Source organism: Pecten maximus, chromosome 18, assembly GCF_902652985.1.
Source record: "Pecten maximus chromosome 18, xPecMax1.1, whole genome shotgun sequence".
Taxonomy (NCBI): Eukaryota; Metazoa; Mollusca; class Bivalvia; order Pectinida; family Pectinidae; genus Pecten; species Pecten maximus.
This window is the reverse complement of record NC_047032.1, coordinates 12,469,762-12,488,624: the sequence shown is the minus strand read 5'-3', so window position 1 is coordinate 12,488,624 and position 18,863 is coordinate 12,469,762. Positions and strand designations below refer to the sequence as shown.

Sequence of the window (18,863 nt, the reverse complement as noted above, 5' to 3'; positions counted from 1 at the left end):
GCCACGGAAAAAAAACACCACAGTCTCGTTTCGTGACTTTGTCACAGGCGAGATAAAAATGCACTTTGTTTATAAAGACAATTAATTGTCTTGGTATGTTAAAAGTTGTTTTATATCCCCAAACGGATAAACATTTTTAAGTTTATTAACGTAATACCAGTCACCAATCTCCACAGGATAGGCAAAAACCGTCCATCCCTCTGGTCATAATATCTTCCACCACTCCCTTATACTATCTTGCATTCCCTAGAATGGCTCTTCATGCCGTTACTCCTAGTAAACGGTAAACTCTACCATCTTTTTGAGTGACACAATTAAAGGACAGTTGACATCCTTTTTGTGTCACACAAAGGACAGTTCACATCCTTTTCGAGTCACATAAAAGGTCAGTTTTCTCAAAACGTGTTTTCAAGATAGATGTTATAAGTTATATCTAGGAAATAGCAGTTTAAAATAACAGATCCCAGGGATCTTGGCGCCCACCATTAAATGATCTTTATAGATTCCATGTCAGATTGATCTCCTCTCTATTTTCCCTTCCTCTTACTAATCTGTGTAAATTGAGAAACATCCCTCCAGTACTTTTCAAACAAGGGAAACCTATATATGAAATTTGAGATTTAGCGATAATGGCTGTCTGTCCGCCATGCTTTTTTAGATTGGTCCCAAAATGCAATAAAAGGGACAAGGGGATCTACATATGAAATTTGAGAAAGATCCCTTCAGTACTTTCTGAGAAATAGCGATAACAAATTATTGTCAAAATCCAAGATGGCTGCCTGTCGGCCATGTTGTTTTCCGATTGGTCCCAAAATGAAATATGCATAACTACGGACCAAGGGGAACCTACATATGAAATATCTGAAAGATCCCATCAGTACATTCTGAGAAATAGCGATATCAATCTTCCAATTGTCAAAATCCAAGATGGCTGCCTGTCGGTCATGTTGTTTTCTGACTGGTCCCAAAATGATATGCATAACTAGGGACCAAGGGCAACCTACATATGAAATTTCAGAAAGATCCCTTCAGTTCTTTCTGAGAAATAGCGATAACAAACTTCAATTGTCAAAATTCAAGATGGCTGCCTGTCGGCCATGTTGTTTTCCGATTGGTCCCAAAATGCAATATGCATAACAAGGGACCAAGGGCAACATACAAATAAAATTTCAGAAAGATCCCCTAAGTACTTTCTTGGAAATAGCACTAACAAGAATTGCTTATGGACGGACGGACCACGGACCACGGACGCAAGGTGATTTGAATAGCCCACCATCAACAGATGGTGGGCTAAAATTAACACTTGGTTAGAAATTAATAATGATGATTTTAATAAAATTCCTTATTATATACAATGTATATTATATCATTTTAAAATTTTAACTCTCTATGAATGAAAACAATACATGGTCACTTAAGCAAGGTGATTAGACCTTGAAAACTGCAATAAACTAACTTTCATTTTTGGTAAAACAAAAAATGAATAAAGCTAGGAAAAATAAAATTAATCAAAATACACTTAATAAATTATAGAACTTTAAGTAAAATTCTAAACCTTTGAGACTTAATAATTGGCATAAATTTTCGATCTCATTGTTCATACATATGTACATACATGTATAGTATGGTATAGGGACCTCTTTCAATTCCCTGTGACACAAAAGATAAATATAGCAGATAGCACTAGTGTCGGGAAAGACAATTTTAAACCATATGTACACTACTATCCATAAGTTCCTATACACCTGGCAGAAAATGTTTTGAAATTTGGCAAATTTTTTTTCTAGAACTGGTTATGATAATGCTTTAATCAATACTTGATGTTGGCGTTATAGAAATCCTCAACATGCAACATTTTTGCAATATCATGTCTTTTTAGAAATTTTGTTAAATTGAGAGCATACTTTTTACATAATTTTACACTTTAAAAATTTATAATTAAAATAAAGTGCATAACTTTTTACATAATTTTAAATCGTAAACACTTTTTTATATGTTATTTAAGTGAAAATCTAATCATTTAGTCCCTTTAATAGAATAAATATTTTTTGATTGGATAATTCATGGAGTATAATGCTATGGTATATCTTTTAAAAAACATTCTTTAAGCATTTTTGGAATATTTTGGAAAATCTGTCACTCTCTTGACCCCCTCTTCAAGGAATGGCAAAGTGAAATTTCTGACTCTCTTATATAATTTTTTCAGTAAGTCAAAAGAGTTAATATTTTTGTTATGGACGACCGTGTATCTGTAAATACATAATCTAACTAAGGACTGAAGAGTTAGAAAGCCAAGCATCTCTACAGAATGTACCAGCAAACAGTTCTCAAAGTCCACAAAGAAAATCAATTGTTCAATGTTAATATGACATTGCATTACATGCAAAACAAGACAAGAGGCCCAGAGGGCCTGTATCGCTCACCTGGATTTCATGAGATATGAAACAAGAATGATGATTAAGTATATTTGTCACTGGTATTGCTATGTCAGTATATCATAGGCATTTTATATGGGTATGTGAGGTTTTTATGCCAAAAAAATGCATTAATCCATGAAATGAAATTGACTTTTGGTGAAACCTCATAGGGATGCTACCACACAAATGTGAGTGATATCCATTGCTTAGTTTCAGAAAAGAAGTTGTTCAAACCAATTGACCACTTTTTACCCTGCCTTCTGCACCCTGGGTGTCAATTCCTCCCTTTATAAAATTTTTAATCCCTACCCAAAAGGATGCTACCAGTCAAATATGAGCTATTTCAGAGAAGTTGTTCATATCAATTTAGCCAAATTGACCCCTTTTGGCCCCACCCCTCAGCCCCTTGGGGGTCAGCCCCATCATTTGTACAATTTTGAACAGTGATGCTACCAAGCAAATATGAGCAATATCCATTGCTCGGTTTCAGAGAAGAAGTCGTTTATATCAATATAGCTATATTGACCCATTTTGGCCTCGCCCCTCAGGCCCCCTGGGGGTCAGCTCCACCATTTGTACAATTTTGAGTCCCCACCCCACAGGGATGCTTCTGACCAAATTTGGTTAAATTCTGATCTGTGGTTATGGAGAAGAAGTCAATTGTTGACGGACGGACGGATGACGGACGCTACAGTATGGCATAAGCTCACCTTGGTCAAAGCTAACAATTAGGTAAATTACTCCCCAAAGGATGTGAAATTACATGCCAAGAATGCACAGATAATTATAAATTCGTAGTGAATTAGGTGAACTCGTACACCAAGTTTGAAGATAAATTGACAAGTACAATATAATGTAGGAGATAAAGCCGAAAACATTTTTCTTTGATTTAGGTCAGAGTGACCTACTTTTCAGTTTTTTCCCAGGGTTTGGTTTGTTTTGTTTAACGTCCTATTAACAGCCAGGGTCATTTAGGGACGTGCCAGGTTTTGGAGGTGGAGGAAAGCCGGAGTACCCGGAGAAAAACCACCGGCCTATGGTCAGTACCTGGCAACTGCCCCACGTATGTTTCGAATTCGCAACCCAGAGGTGGAGGGCTAGTGATAAAGTGTCGGGAAACCTTAACCACTCGGCCACTGTGGCCCCTTGATAACACACAAAACTAGATACAAAGTCATAGTGGGAGCATTGCCATAGATGGACTTATCGCCGGATAAATATAGCATAGTAAACTATGAGGTTATGTAGTTTGTTGTTCATTATATCAATGATTTCTATAATAACTTCAATCACAGGGACTTGACACAAATTTACAATCTACAGTCCATATACAGTATAATATATATAAATGGACCATGGAAATTCATGCCTTGTCCCTATGCTTTCATTCACAGTTTTATTATTGCAAATTTTAGTGAAATGTTAAACTGATATATATTTTATATCAGGTACTAATGAATGGTCTCTTAAATGATTAAAAAAAATTACTCACAAACATTTCATGTTATGAATTAAAATAATTTCGCCTTTCAACTCTCAAAGAAAATGAAATACACATACATACACCCTCACATGCTGTGAAGACACACACCTACATACCCTCATCCACCCCTCAACTACACATACATACCCTCACACAGGCCCATGTCTACATACCCTCACACATACTGTCAGGCCCATGTCTACATACCCTCACACATACTGTCAGGCCCATGTATACATACCCTCACACAGGCCCATGTCTACATACCCTCACACATACTGTCAGGCCCATGTCTACATACCCTCACACATACTGTCAGGCCCATGTCTACATACCCTCACACACCCTCGCCCTCCCATTAACTTACACAAGAGGCCCTTTTCTGCAGCTTGTAAAGTGATAGCTGTTTTCAGTCAATATCAACTATACAAGTCAAATATCATAAACACAGAAGGATTTGGATACTAATTATTCAGAAAGGTTCTAATTGACAGGTACCTGCCTTCAAGGTCTTCATCTTCATAAAGGACAGGGCCCCTCTAAGCCATCACTTGGTTTTCACCTGCTTCAGTAATAGTCAGATTGATGAAGCTTTAGTCTGAACAAGAAAAACAAAGGGCTATAACTACGAAGTAAGTAAATAAAGGTCCAAGGGGCTTCATTGTAGTATGCAACACTTCCTGATTCTATATAGAGATATATAGAGGATATCTAACTGTGTCTTCAGTAATACCAAATATATTTCACGAGTGGGGCTAATATTTTGATATTTTTCACGAGTGCGCAGCACGAGTGAAAAATATCAAAATATTAGCCGCACGAGTGAAATATATTTGGTATTACTGAAGACACTGTTAGATATTCTGTTTATTACATTTTTTATCAACGAAAAACCTACCCCATATGCTAACTAGGCCTACAACGAAAGTTTGCATACGTTTACAAGTGCATGTAGTTCCCCCTGTCCAGGTGCTGACATATATGTCAGGCTTTCTGATTGCATGGTCAATTATTTTGGTATTTTCTAATCATTAATTTGATTGGTCAAATCAGCAAAAGTGATATTTTTCACTAGTGAAAAATATCACTTTTATAGAATGAATAATTTTTGATATTTCACTGGTAAAAATGTAATAAAAATTATATATTTAATGACTAGGTAAAACAATTGATGAGTTATAAACTGTAGCATCGTTTCTAATGGTTCTAACTGATTTGTGCCAATGATGAAACATTACTGTCTACATGTGATGTTGAGTTGTTTCTTGAACCCACAGGGGCATGACACGTCGGTTCCTATGACCCAGAATTAAACCTCAATAATAAGCGATCCAGAGGTCAGACCCTGTGCTTGAATCTAGGCCATTTATGACCACTGTACTAAATTGAAGTGCCTGGGGTAATTTTTTCATTCTTGGTCAAAGGAACTTTTCAAGCCCGTGTTTGAATCTGGGCCATCCTTAACCACTACACCAAAATGAAGTTTGGGGGGAAAATGTTTCATTCTTGGTCACATGAACGTGTTAAGCCCCTGTGCCTAGATCTAGGTCATCTTTGAAAACTACACCAAATTGAAGTGAAACAATCATCATACAAACCACGTGAGCAATTTGTTTGTTTTTGTTTAACGTCCTATTAACAGCTAGGGTCATTTAAGGATGTGTCAGGTTTTGGACGTGGAGGAAAGCCGGGGTACCCGGAGAAAAACCACCGACCTGCAATCAGTACCTGGCAACTGCCTCACGTAGGTTTCGAACTCGTAACCGAGAGGTGGAGAGCTAGTGATAAAGTGTCAGGCCACCTTAACCACTTGGCCACCAAGGCTCCTCCACACAAGCAAAACTTAAAAAAAGATATGCAGACAAGACCAAACCATATTGTGTCTTATTTTGACAGTTGTATTAAAAATTAATACATATCTAAGCAATTGCTAAATAATATTAATATTTTTGGATGGAGATACTATGTCCCAGAAGGTAGTGAATCGTAGAAATCTAGATGAACCTGCCATGGACACAAGTGTATACAAGAGATCTCACCAAAAATGCAGGTAATGTGTGTGTAAAACAACAAGCTCAACATAGAGGCTCTTCCAATGGTCTGATTTCTATGAAGGAGCCACCATCTATTGAAAATTGGACCATCAAAAGAACCTCTGTGTTGGGCTCGTTGTTTTACGCAAACATGATATCTAATTTTTTTCCTTTTATGATATATACATGTACATCTATGTATAAAAATTGTTGGTGACACCAGAAGTGTTTAGTTTACATTTTGTATAATGGTTTTGCAGCGAAGCAGATTAGCTACAAAAATGTTATGCAAAATGTAAACTGAAATCTTCTTGTGTCAATAACAGTTTTTATATAAATTGTATAACAACGCTCACCTGCAATGCAGTGATCTTTTCATGTATGGATCCTGCAGTTATTTGAAAGCATGCTACAGGACCAATATAATGTTTCTCTGCACTTTGGCTTTTCACTAAAAGTCATTTAAAGATTTAAGCATACTTGATCGACGTGACCTTGAATGTGAGTCAGGGTCATTCATTTGAAAAAACTTGGTAGCCCTTCACCCCAGCATGCTACAGACCCAATATTAACTCCATGGGACTCTTGGTTATTGAGAAGTCGTTTCAAGATTTTAGCCTTTTTGACTCCTGTGACCTTGAATGAAGGTCAAGGTAATTCATTTGAACAAACTTGAGAGCCCTTTCCCCAGCATACTACAGGCCAAATATTAGGTCTCTGGGACTGTTGGTTATTGAGAAGTCATTTAAAATTTTTAGCCTTTTTGACTCCTGTGACCTTGAATGAAGGTCAAGGTCATTCAATTGTACAAACTTGGTAGCCCTTTACCGCAGCATGCTACAGACCCAATATCAACTCCATGGGACTCTTGGTTATTGAGAAGAAGTCGTTTCAAGATTTTAGCCTTTTTGACTCCTGTGACCTTGAATGAAGGTCAAGGTAATTCATTTGAACAAACTTGGTAGCCCTTCACCCCAGCATTTTACAGACCCAATATCAACTCCCTGGGACTCTTGGTTATTGAGAAGAAGTTGTTTAAAGATTTTAGCCTTTTTAACTCCTGTGACCTTGAATGAAGGTCAAGGTCATTCATTTGAACAAACTTTGGAGCCCTTCACCCTAGCATGCTACAGGCCAAATATTAGGTCTCTGGAACTGTTGGTTATTGAGAAGAAGTCGTTTAAAGATTTTAGCCTTTTTTACTCCTATGACCTTGAATGAAGGTCAAGGTCATTCATTTGAACAAACTTGGTAGCCCTTCACCCCAGCATGCTACAGACCCAATATTAGGTCGCTGGGCCTTTTGGTTATTGAGAAGAAGTTGCTTGAATGGAAAAGTTGACACCGAACGGACGGCCGGACGGACGACGGACGCCGCGCCACGGCATAAGCTCACTTGCCCTTCGGGCAGGTGAGCTAAAAATCACTTGAATAATATTTCCTATGTCTATATAGTAAGTCATCGATATTCACATGAAAATACATGTCCAATTTTCAGGGAAATCCACCCATAATACCTACCGATTTTTAACATACAAAATCGCATTTCTTGCATAGTATTCAAGGTTATGTAAAGTTTTCTACATTTTTTTTTTTTATAATTTCTCATTATAAAGTTATATGAATTAAAAACAGACAATGTTTTTGAGAGAAAATATTGTAGATCATATTTGTTAAACATATTATCAGTAAAATCAATCAACAAAGCATAAACCAGTGTGAATCATTAATGAATCAAGTAGATGAATAAATTAAAAGTAAATTGACAAGATTTTCTTATAAAATAGATATTACTAAAACAATACATGTTCCCTACCGGCCCGCTAACAAGAGTAGCAGTGACTTTGATCTTGACCAAAAAACCTGAAACTCGAACTTAATCTCTAGGTAGTCGTATTGAAGTTACATACCAACTTTCACCAACTTTCCTTGAAGAATGGCTGAGAAAAGTGTGGCAAACTGAGTGAACGGCCTGACAGACAGTTTGGTTTGTTTTTGTTTAACGTCCTATTAACAGCCAGGGTCATTTAAGGACGTGCCAGGTTTAGGAGGTGGAGGAAAGCCGGAGCACCCGGAGAAAAACCACCGGCCTACGATCAGTACCTCGCAACTGCCCCACGTAGGTTTCGAACTCGCAACCCAGAGGTGGAGGGCTAGTGATAAAGTGTCGGTACACCTTAACCACTCGGCCACCGCGGCCCCTTCTGACAGACAGAAAGAAGACAGATGGGGAGGAAACCTATAGTCCTGAAGGTTTCACCGGTAGGGGACTAATAACTAAGAGCACAGGGCTGATTGACATGTTGTGAGCCTCGTATTGAAGGAGGTACTCAAGAATGTTCTATTGAAGTCATACTATTCCCTGACTATATAGGGCCGTTTAGGGTTAGGGCGAAAGAGTCTGTCATTGCAATGGCTGCCAATTCACGATTCTGGCTTTAAATTGATTGAGCATCCACTTTATTCAACTGATTTTGCTCCATTTGACTTTCATCTATTTCCAAAACTGAACATAGCTATTTCAGACACCCTAACCCTAACCATAAACCTTACATGCAGTGAACGACTTTCTGAACAGCCAAGGAAAGGAGTTCTATAAAAGTGGCATTGAGGCCCTTAAACACCGCTGGTGTATAAATACTGAAGGGGATTGTGTTGAAAAATAATACAATATGTCTGGCAAAATTCAAATCCTTCAATACATAGCTCACAACTTATCAATCAGCCCTCGTACATATCAATCAAAATTATCATGATTATCAAATATACAAAAATGTAATAAGTTTTGTAATCAATATACAAGGTAATCCACAAATGACATCCTCACTCTACAATTATTAAGGTTACTTAATAATCTATGGCATCATTGCGTTGCAATAATATCAGAAATGGTTTGTACACCTAAAACACTCTTCACTTCATACAGGTGTATAGCTATACATACAGGAAAACACATTCATAAGTTCAAATACAGCATTTTGTCTTTTATACTCAGATTCTTCTTTCTTTGTTTTTTTTCCATATAAATTTCTCCTTGTGACATTGATATACATGTAGTAAACTTCCATCTGCCAATCCTTGGACATATACCTTGGGTTTAAGCAGAAAATACAATTAGATCGGAAGCATTGTGTCTATGTTTGGGATAAAGCATTTCATCTTGAAATATAAAATAGATATAATAATTTTCTATCTTTCCAAAAATATATTCTTATGATAATTAAGATATAAATCAAAATATCATAATATACATGTATTTTAAATGAAACTAAGATAATGAAATCATTTTTTAAATCAAATATTAAATACATTGGAAAACAAGAGGCCCAGATGAGCTGCATGGTTCATTGAGATGAGTTTCATCAATCATTGTATATCTTAAATATTTTAAAAATCTTTATACGTGTTACATGTTTTGAAGAAGCCACAAAAGCCTAGTCTACAGAGCATTAGACAATGTAACCACAAGTGAAGATCAATTATTTCATACACCTGAAACAATTTGAAACACATTAAGACTATGGACAGATGGAGCAATGGACAGATGGAGCAATGGACAGATAGTAATCGTGAGAGCATTTACATATTATCTGATGTGACACTCGTTGTTATCAATGAATTTCAATGTAATTCATTATATTTACCATATTCTAGGTATTTTCTGTTGTCAATGAGCTGCTTCCTTGGTGCTGTCTGTAAGTTCTTTCTCAGAAACCCACGCCATGTAAGTATTCCAACCAAGGGCAACAAAGTTAACAACCAACACCCTACAAGGAAGACATGAAATGACTCAACTTTGTGATTAATATGGAAAATTTCAATATTTATCAATCATGGACCTTTAGGGAGGTCAATATGGTGTCATACTGACCTGGTAGAATCAAATATTGACCGAGGGCGAAGCCAGACTACCAGGTTGGTATAACACCATATTGACCGAGTCCTAGCTTATTTTTTATATTAGATATGAACCTTGTTTGCAAAAGGGTGGGATTGCATTACATTTATTTTGATAACGGTAAATTTACTTTAGGGCATTTTTGCTGCACAATGATTTTGATGTCATAACGGTAAATTGTCTGGGGGACATAAATGCCCCCGCTGCCACTTGACACCCTGAAACCTCAGCAGTTCCTGAGATTAGCTAGCTACATTGCATCAGGACGGGACGGGCCATCTGTACAATTTTCGATTTGAATAGATTAAAATATTTCTTGTGCAGGATTGAAATCCTCTATGCCAGAATCAAGGTATACAGTTATGTAAAATATATATATGGTTATAGATCATTGAATGTTAGCTCTATAGTTGCACAAACAGGGCTTTTTCTCACTGGTTAGGGAAAGGGCCTTTTTGTCTCATTTTGGGAAGAAAATTGGTGAATTGGGAAAGTTTTTTTCAGGAGTAAACTGCAAATTTTGGGAATTTGGCTTAAATATGAAATAATTTCAATTGGGAATGGGGCCCATTATCGGCCCCAAAAAATCCACAGAAAAAGCCCTGACAATACTAATTCGGAGAGGGAGGAGCCAACGTCAGATGGAGATCTGTGGGTTATCTTAGTGTGGAACTTCGCGTTGAGTATGGACATCCCGGAGGTATGCCGGGCAGTTTATAGCAGATAAACTAATCATAGGGAGGAGATAATAACCGTAACATACTCAAGCTTTACCTATTAGTGGGGACTTTACTTGTCTATTAGTTTCGACCCTATCGCTGGGTCTTCCTCAGAATATAACTTGTTTTTTCAGTGTCTATTGTGTTTGTATTTGAAATTGAAAACACTTTTAACTGGTCCATGTACTCAATGTGTTGATGCTTTATTGATCTGTTATGGATATAACTTTTACAGGTGAGAAGCATACCTGAGCACACTTACCTGTGTTGTAGTGGAACTAGATAGAAATTCACTAACTGTACTGCCGGCCATATCTGTTGAAAGATTAATGGAAACCATCAGCTAAAACATGCATAAACAAATTTTCTTTACAAATGATGAAATTCAACTTTAACTTGACTAATTCTTGGTAAATTAACATCAAGGTACACATTTAATAAAATTAAATATTGTACACTAATTCAGATTCATAAGTACATTCTGTACAGTATGTAAATATATATTAATAATTAAATAATATTAGAGCTGTGTATCACAAGTTGGGTAGCGATATGATTTGTATCGCGATACAGGGGTCACGATACGATACGTATCATGATATATGAGAAGCTGATGACCAATCAGATATCTGGTATTCCATCATACAGCAGTCATGTTTGTGTTTGTGGTATTTCTGGAATATTAGACTCTTTGTCTACATTTGTTACAAAAACACATGTTTTGTCTGTTTCCCACAAAGAGTTCTTGAATTGAGATAATTTTGATTTGAAAGAACTCCAACAGGCAGCTTCATCAGCCGCTGGAATGGCCTTGTCAGCCATGTTGTTTACTACAAAACGTAAACTAATGTTGGTCAAGGGAGATAACAACACACTTTTAAAGCATCAATGCATCTGTGAATCGTTACACCATTAACATATAAACTATTCAACAATAAGCCCATACTTTGTTATAAGCCAACAGTATGTCAATAACTGCTCAGTAGAATAAGCTCAACCATATATTTATTCTAGCTCAGTAGAATAAGCTCACCCATATATCTATTCTAGCTCAGTAGAATAAGCTCACCTATATATCTATCCCAGTTCAGTAAAAATTACCCACAAAATCAGCCACCTCTCTACTAACAAAACTGAGTAAGAGATGATGAGTTGTCTCCCTTTACCTACAGAGCTGTATTGCAGTGTAATATAGCTAGCTATGTTTGCTACCAGATTCACACAAGATACATACCTTCCAATTGGTAAGTAAAACTGGCCATATATCCTGTTAAAAGAAGTATGAAGATTCTATGTTTAATGTACAATTGTATATGTCATGTTTTCCTCAATCTGACAAGACAAATGAAAAGTTATATTCAGTAGAATTTACTTCAGTCGTGGGAATTTTGACATCTTAAAAGACTTACATTTGATATCTTCTCTTTGATCTGACTTGATGAGTCTCCTCGAAGAGCTCCCATTGTGCCCAGGAAAAATGTCAGGAAAGAAGGTGCCCACAACAGCTACAATAAGATACATAAGCTGGTATTTAAATCTTGTTTACAATACTGTAACAATGCGATAACCTATAAAAAAATAAAAAAAATCTATTTCTGACGGTCAAGCTGGTGTAGATTAAGCACAGCGATATTTATCCACAAATAAAACCATGTTGAGGTAGAAGCTCACCGATATCTATTGCAGTTCCATATCAAAAAATGCCAATATGTGATTTGATATCTTCCTTCAATGAGCCCAGTCCTAATAAGTGAAAAATGATGCATTGACCCACTGGGCTTATTACAGGATAAAATACTTGAACAAAAGGCCCAAAGAGCCTGTATCGCTAACCTGGATAACGCAGTGATTGTGGCAAAAAACTCTACATTTCTACAGAAGAAGGAATTTTTTTTAAATGCTGTTGTTCCCGTATTAGGACCCTCCCCTCAGGCCACCCGAAGCTGAACTTTTATACAAAATTGATTCCCCTTCATCCATGGAAGCTTCAGGCCAAATACTTTCATTTCTACAGAAGGAGGAAAGAAGAAGGATTTTAAAACTTTGTTTCCCCTGTGGGGCCTCACCTTTCAGGCCCCTAATGCCCACAATTTTACATGCTTGTAACAGGACAAAACACTTGGAAAATGATGTTGTTTACATATGCATGTAACAAACATGCAAGCAATACATATCCCCTACATGATTCTTAAAATGATCATTTATATTGAGAACAATAATATGGCAGGTTTATAAAATAGCTGCTTAATTCAAATCTAGAATTGCAAGCCAAGCTAGGGGCAATGATTTTTAGCTCTCATCCCATATATAACATCATATTGCAAAATGACATCTTAAAAGGGGGCATATGTAACTCCACAGAAATCAAAATAAACAAAATCAAGGATATAGGATTATCACTTGAAAGTGTAGATAAATATTAATGAGGACATTACCTGATCACAAGCCAGCATTTTAAGTGGTCCTAACTTTGTGCCCTTAAATGCTTTGTCCAATCCTAGATACCAAAATCTGAACATCGGACCCTGTACAAAACAATCATTGAAAAACATCACGTAAAATGGTTGGAAACTTTCAAGGTCTGATAATGTCATCATGAGAAAACAGGTCAAATAACATGGTAACAATTAAAAACAACAATAATATGGAGTCTTATATACTGCTTTATCACAGCAATATAGATTTCTCGAGGCAGTTTATATTTACAAATTAGTATCTGTGGTTATTAGCTATATATAGGCCTTTAGCAATTCAACCAGCCAATGTCTTTCTCGACTCCCTGAGCAGCCTACAGCCAGCCGCTTACAGCGCTAGCTTACACACGACATTTCTTGCTCTGCCCTAACACGTCCTCATTTACATCAAAGTTGACAGGAACACAACTGAGTAAAGTATCTTATAATATAATGATTGACTGTGCTGGGATTCGAAGTAGGGACCCTTTGGTCATGTAGCCCTGCCTCCTATATATATATACCATTAGACCAATTTAAGGTGCTTTAAATTTTTATAATTACAATTATATTACACTTGCGAGCTTTATTATTACCATCACATTACTTTCATACAATCCAGTTAATTTTTGACTTTTAGCAATTTCAATCAAACTTGAGTCAAATCATTATTTCTCAGAAATCTGAAGGGTGATACCCAAGAGACAAATTTTATATTTGGGAGTTAAAAACATACTCTCAAGGGTCTACTGGAGACCATGATCTTTCAGAATTTAATCTAATTATATAAATTACCATATTACTTTCACAATTTTTTTTTTTTTTATTGCAAAATTATCAATTGAATTACCATTTAATCAAAATTGCAGAATATTTTTACAAGTCAATAATTTAATTACCAGAAGTGTGTTGATACTCTTTCCGTTGCATTTAAAGAATAGAAATTGAAAAGGATCCCATTACCTTTTCAAGAAGATCATAATAGGTTGAAATTATACAAATTTTAAAACTTGGAATATCTTTTTTATGCTATGGGGATATAACACAGAAAATGGATTGTACTCTAAGCAGTTTATGATGACAGTACTCTCCAAGGATACAACACTGAATGTGAAGGTTTTAACAAGCCATGTAATAAATTAACTTACTCCAATGAAAAGTCCAAATCCAAGAAAGCGCCCAGTTCTTTTGAAGTCATACGGCTGTTGCTTTTTCTCGACAGCTATTTGTGCAACGCTATCACCTGCAGCCATCAGGGTACCTGATCAAACATTTTATATAAAAGTGATGTACGTATACATAGATCTTTAACAAGGAATAATTTTAACTGATATTTCTACACCATGGGTGTCATTTAATAACTTTTTGTGACAAGCAGTGTATATGTATGGCAGTGTATAATCTTCAAGATACTGACAGGGGTACTGTACTAGTGTACTGTTCTATTTCCTATTTTACATTTTCTGCTAATAGATAATCAAATTTACAAATGTATCTGCCTGTAAACATAGAAAACTATCATTTGAGGGTACTATATATATATATATTATTCATATTGTAAAAACAGGTTGGTGGGGCCTGTGCATATACAGTCTCTGTTACTCAGCTGTTGGAGCTGTTCTTTGGCCAGGTACGTGTAGCTCAAATGCTTAGAACATATATAATTTATAACTAGACCTGTCGAGTTTGGAGGTCTTGGTTTCAAGATTCGGTCTCTATATAGTCATTGCATTTTTCCTCTCCTGTTTCTTTGGGACCTACCAAATACCCATTGAATGGAGTATATAGGATCTCATCTGTGTCTTTTGGGGTCAAAGAATTTAATGGTTAGTTTAAACTTTCTTTTATTTCATTTCAAGCATAATGATACATTGAACAAGATACACTGGGAAACATGAACAAGCTTAAGTGTCACAGACACTTATGTAAACCTATCACCAATTCTAAACAGCAACTTATAACTTCAGTACATGATAACACCATTCATCCACAAACACTCACTCGCAAACGTGTTTACCAATGGTTAATGGCAACAACACTAGTTTAAACTTAAAGTAAAGTTTTGGGATGAAATATAATCATATTATACATGCTTCTATGTCATATTAATCTATTGAAGAAAACCTGCATTAAGTATATAATTCTGTACAGCTATAGAAATATTATTTTATTACCAGATAAAGAAAAACAATCTTTTTCTTTATCTGATAATAAAATAGTGGCAGTGGCCAGGAGCTAGCTATATATAGGTAGCTCAATTGCGTCCTGAACTACGGTTTGTCTAGATTTCATAGGTCCTGGATTTGAGCCCCTGCATGTCTGGTCATTGTATTTTCCTGTTCTCTTCTATATTTCATACTTTTTTTTTTTTTTTTTTTTTATATAAACATACATATCATATAGTTCCCTTTATTTTCAATAATACCCTTTTCCATTTGTTGATCATATGATTGACATCATATAATCATCATCATATGGGCATGGTGATAATTTGTTATGCATTTTATATATTTCTCAGCTATGGTATCACGTATAAAGATACCTGATCAGCTAGCCCGAGTTTCCTCTTGCCCGCCAGAGGAAACTCGGGCTACTGATCAGCTATAAATGTAGCTAAATGTATCTGGCTAATTCAATAATTTATTTGGTTTCGATGCCAATTATATAACCTGCCATAAAAAGTCTCTCGCCGTGTAAATCTCGAACACGGTAGTTATAAAGGATGTCAACCTTTTGAATAGTACAGAGATACATCAGCTCTCTGAATACAAGATCAACGTCCTTTTCCAATGTAAACAAACTTGACACCGTTAATCATCTGTGACCTAATCAATAACTTGTACATATTTTCAACAAACCTGTTGTTACCGACATCGTTGCTATTGGAAACTTTTCCAAAACCCGAAGGTAAAATCTTAACGCCATTTCACCACAGTGGTTATTTTCACTATTTTTTAAATCATTTAATGCTTCTATGAACGTGCACTGATAAAACATAAAACCACGTGGTTCTTGCTCAGGGTCACGATAACGCTTAACTTTTTTTTCTTGTGATTACCTCCCTTCCATCAAGTGGTAAGTCCATCGCCTATCTGTATATGTCCTATAAATGTCATTATTTGGTAAACAGCTAACACTTACAATTAGCATATAGTCTGGGTATAATATCTACATGTAATACTATTGCCGCGGGGTACCATACACTCTCGCAAGGCATTGCATTTGTTTACCTTGGTGACAGGGTGTGTCAGAATGAGCTCGAGGGACGGGGGTTATCAAACCTTTTAAATTGCTATAGTAGGAGCAGACCAAACGGGATGCTTCCGAGCGATTGGTTAAAGTTAACCGTTGTCTTAACAGATAAGTTATGTGTGTGTTTATTAAACTCAATCAAAACATGTAATCATAGCGGAATGTGCGGAATGCAAAATATGGGCAAACTGAAACTAGGACGAAATGGTTACAAAATGTAGTTTCCTGTCTAAATCGCTCGAGTCTTTGCCAAAAAAAGAAAAAGAAAAAGAAAAAGAAAATCACGGTTAAAATTACTGGTTTATAATTAGTCAGAACCATGAGTTATAGGTATTGAGTACGCTCATTAGTCAATGGGTTATGGCATAATCATAATCGATCTTTGATGAATGAGCGTGCTTAAATTTAACCACCAATGTATCATAGCAATAAACGCATAAATGTTAGCCTTTAACAAGATCTATGTTGAAATGCGGGAATATGGGTCCATGATATTCCGAATAAGATGCTTTAGTGTTAGTTTTACTGGTAAAAGCAGAGACTTGTATATGTGATATACAAGTCTCTGGTAAAAGTGAAATTCCATTTACACATTTTAGAGGGTTGTCAAATATATATACATTTGTATATATAAAATAGAGTTAATGTATAATTTCAACATTGTTTCATGTATATTAAGTAGATTGTAGATGAGAGATGAAATGTTTATGACAGTTGTAGATGACAGTGACAATGTTTGTGACAGTTGTAGATGACAGTGACAATGTGTGTGACTGTTGTAGATGGCAGTGACAATGTTTGTGACTGTTGTAGATGACAGTGACAATAATGTGACTTGTAGATGACAGTGACAATCTTTAATTGTGACTGTTGTAGATGACAATGACAATCTTTATGACTTGTAGATGAGAGACACAATCTTTATGACTGTTGAAGATGAAAACGACAATGTTAATGACTGTTGTAGATGACAGTGATAATGTTTGTGACAGTGGTAGATGGCAATGACAATGTTTGTGACACTTGTAGATGACAGTGACAATGTTTATGACTGTTGTAGACTAGTTGACAGTGGCAATCATCATGACTGTTATAGATGATAGTGACAATGTTTGTGACTGTTGTAGATGACAATGTCAATGTTTGTGACTGGTGTAGATGACAATGCCAATGTTTGTGACAGTTGTAGATGACAATGCCAATGTTTGTGACAGTTGTAGATGACATTGGCAATCATTATGACTGTTGTAGATGATAGTGACAATGTTTGTGACAGTTGTAGATGACAGTATCAATGTTTGTGACTGTTGTAGATGACAGAGACAATGCTTGTGACTGTTGTAGATGACAGAGACAATGTTAATGACTGTTGTAGATGACAGAGACAATGTTTGTGACTGTTGTAGATGACAGAGACTATGTTAATGACTGTTGTAGATGACAGTGACAATGTTTGTGACAGTTGTAGATGACAGTGACAATGTTTGTGACTGTTGTAGATGACAGTGACAATGTTTGTGACTGTTGTAGATGACAGTGACAATGTTTGTGACTGTTGTAGATGACAGTGACAATGTTTGTGACAGTTGTAGATGACAATGACAATGTTTGTGACAGTTGTAGATGAGAGACACAATCTTTATGACTGTTGTAGATGACAATGACTATGTTAATGACTGTTGTAGATGACAGTGGCAATGTTTATGACTGTTGTAGATGACAATGACAATGTTTATGACTGTTGTAGATGACAGTGACAATGTTTATGACTGTTGTAGATGACAATGACAATCTTTATGACTGTTGTAGATGAGAGACAATCTTTATGACTGTTGTAGATGACAACGACAATGTTAATGACTGTTGCAGATGACAGTGATAATGTTTGTGACACTTGTAGATGACAGTGACAATGTTTATGACTGTTGTAGATGACAGTGACAATGTTTGTGACTGTTGTAGATGAAAATGACAATGTTTGTGACAGTTGTAGATGACAATGCCAATGTTTGTGACAGTTGTAGATGACATTGGCAATCATTATGACTGTTGTAGATGATAGTGACAATGTTTGTGACAGTTGTAGATGACAGTATCAATGTTTGTGACTGTTGTAGATGACAGAGACAATGCTTGTGACTGTTGTAGATGACAGAGACAATGTTAATGACTGTTGTAGATGACAGAGACAATGTTTGTGACTGTTGTAGATGACAGAGACTATGTTAATGACTGTTGTAGATGACAGTGAAAATGTTTGTGACAGTTGTAGATGACAGTGACAATCTTTATGACTGTTGTAGATGACAGTGACAATGTTTGTGACTGTTGTAGATGACAGTGACAATGTTTGTGACTGTTGTAGATGACAGTGACAATGTTTGTGACAGTTGTAGATGACAATGACAATGTTTGTGACAGTTGTAGATGAGAGACACAATCTTTATGACTGTTGTAGATGACAATGACTATGTTAATGACTGTTGTAGATGACAATGACAATGTTTATGACTGTTGTAGATGACAATGACAATGTTTATGACTGTTGTAGATGACAGTGACAATGTTTATGACTGTTGTAGATGACAATGACAATCTTTATGACTGT

The 18,863-nt window shown here is 36.0% G+C and overlaps 2 protein-coding genes across 3 annotated transcripts in view; one reads left to right on the top strand and one right to left on the bottom strand.

The window, feature by feature from the left end:
* Positions 1 to 8,952: 8,952 nt before the first annotated feature.
* LOC117316444 (protein SYM1-like) lies at positions 8,953 to 16,029 on the bottom strand. The gene is made up of 8 exons (XM_033871028.1): positions 15,862 to 16,029; positions 14,152 to 14,264; positions 12,986 to 13,075; positions 11,960 to 12,055; positions 11,785 to 11,817; positions 10,813 to 10,865; positions 9,578 to 9,700; positions 8,953 to 9,023 (listed from the first exon to the last, which is right to left on the bottom strand). The coding sequence occupies exons 1-7, from the start codon at positions 15,998 to 16,000 to the stop codon at positions 9,601 to 9,603; spliced, it is 624 nt and encodes a 207-aa protein (XP_033726919.1). The 5' UTR covers positions 16,001 to 16,029; the 3' UTR covers positions 8,953 to 9,023; positions 9,578 to 9,600.
* Positions 16,030 to 16,059: 30 nt separating this feature from the next.
* Positions 16,060 to 18,863, top strand: part of LOC117316442 (adenosine deaminase-like) — a 43,758-nt gene continuing 40,954 nt past the window's right edge. For both annotated transcript variants that reach the window (XM_033871027.1, XM_033871026.1), the window contains exon 1: positions 16,060 to 16,078. The gene's annotated coding sequence lies outside the window, so the exon portion shown is untranslated. The remainder of the gene's footprint in view (positions 16,079 to 18,863) is intronic.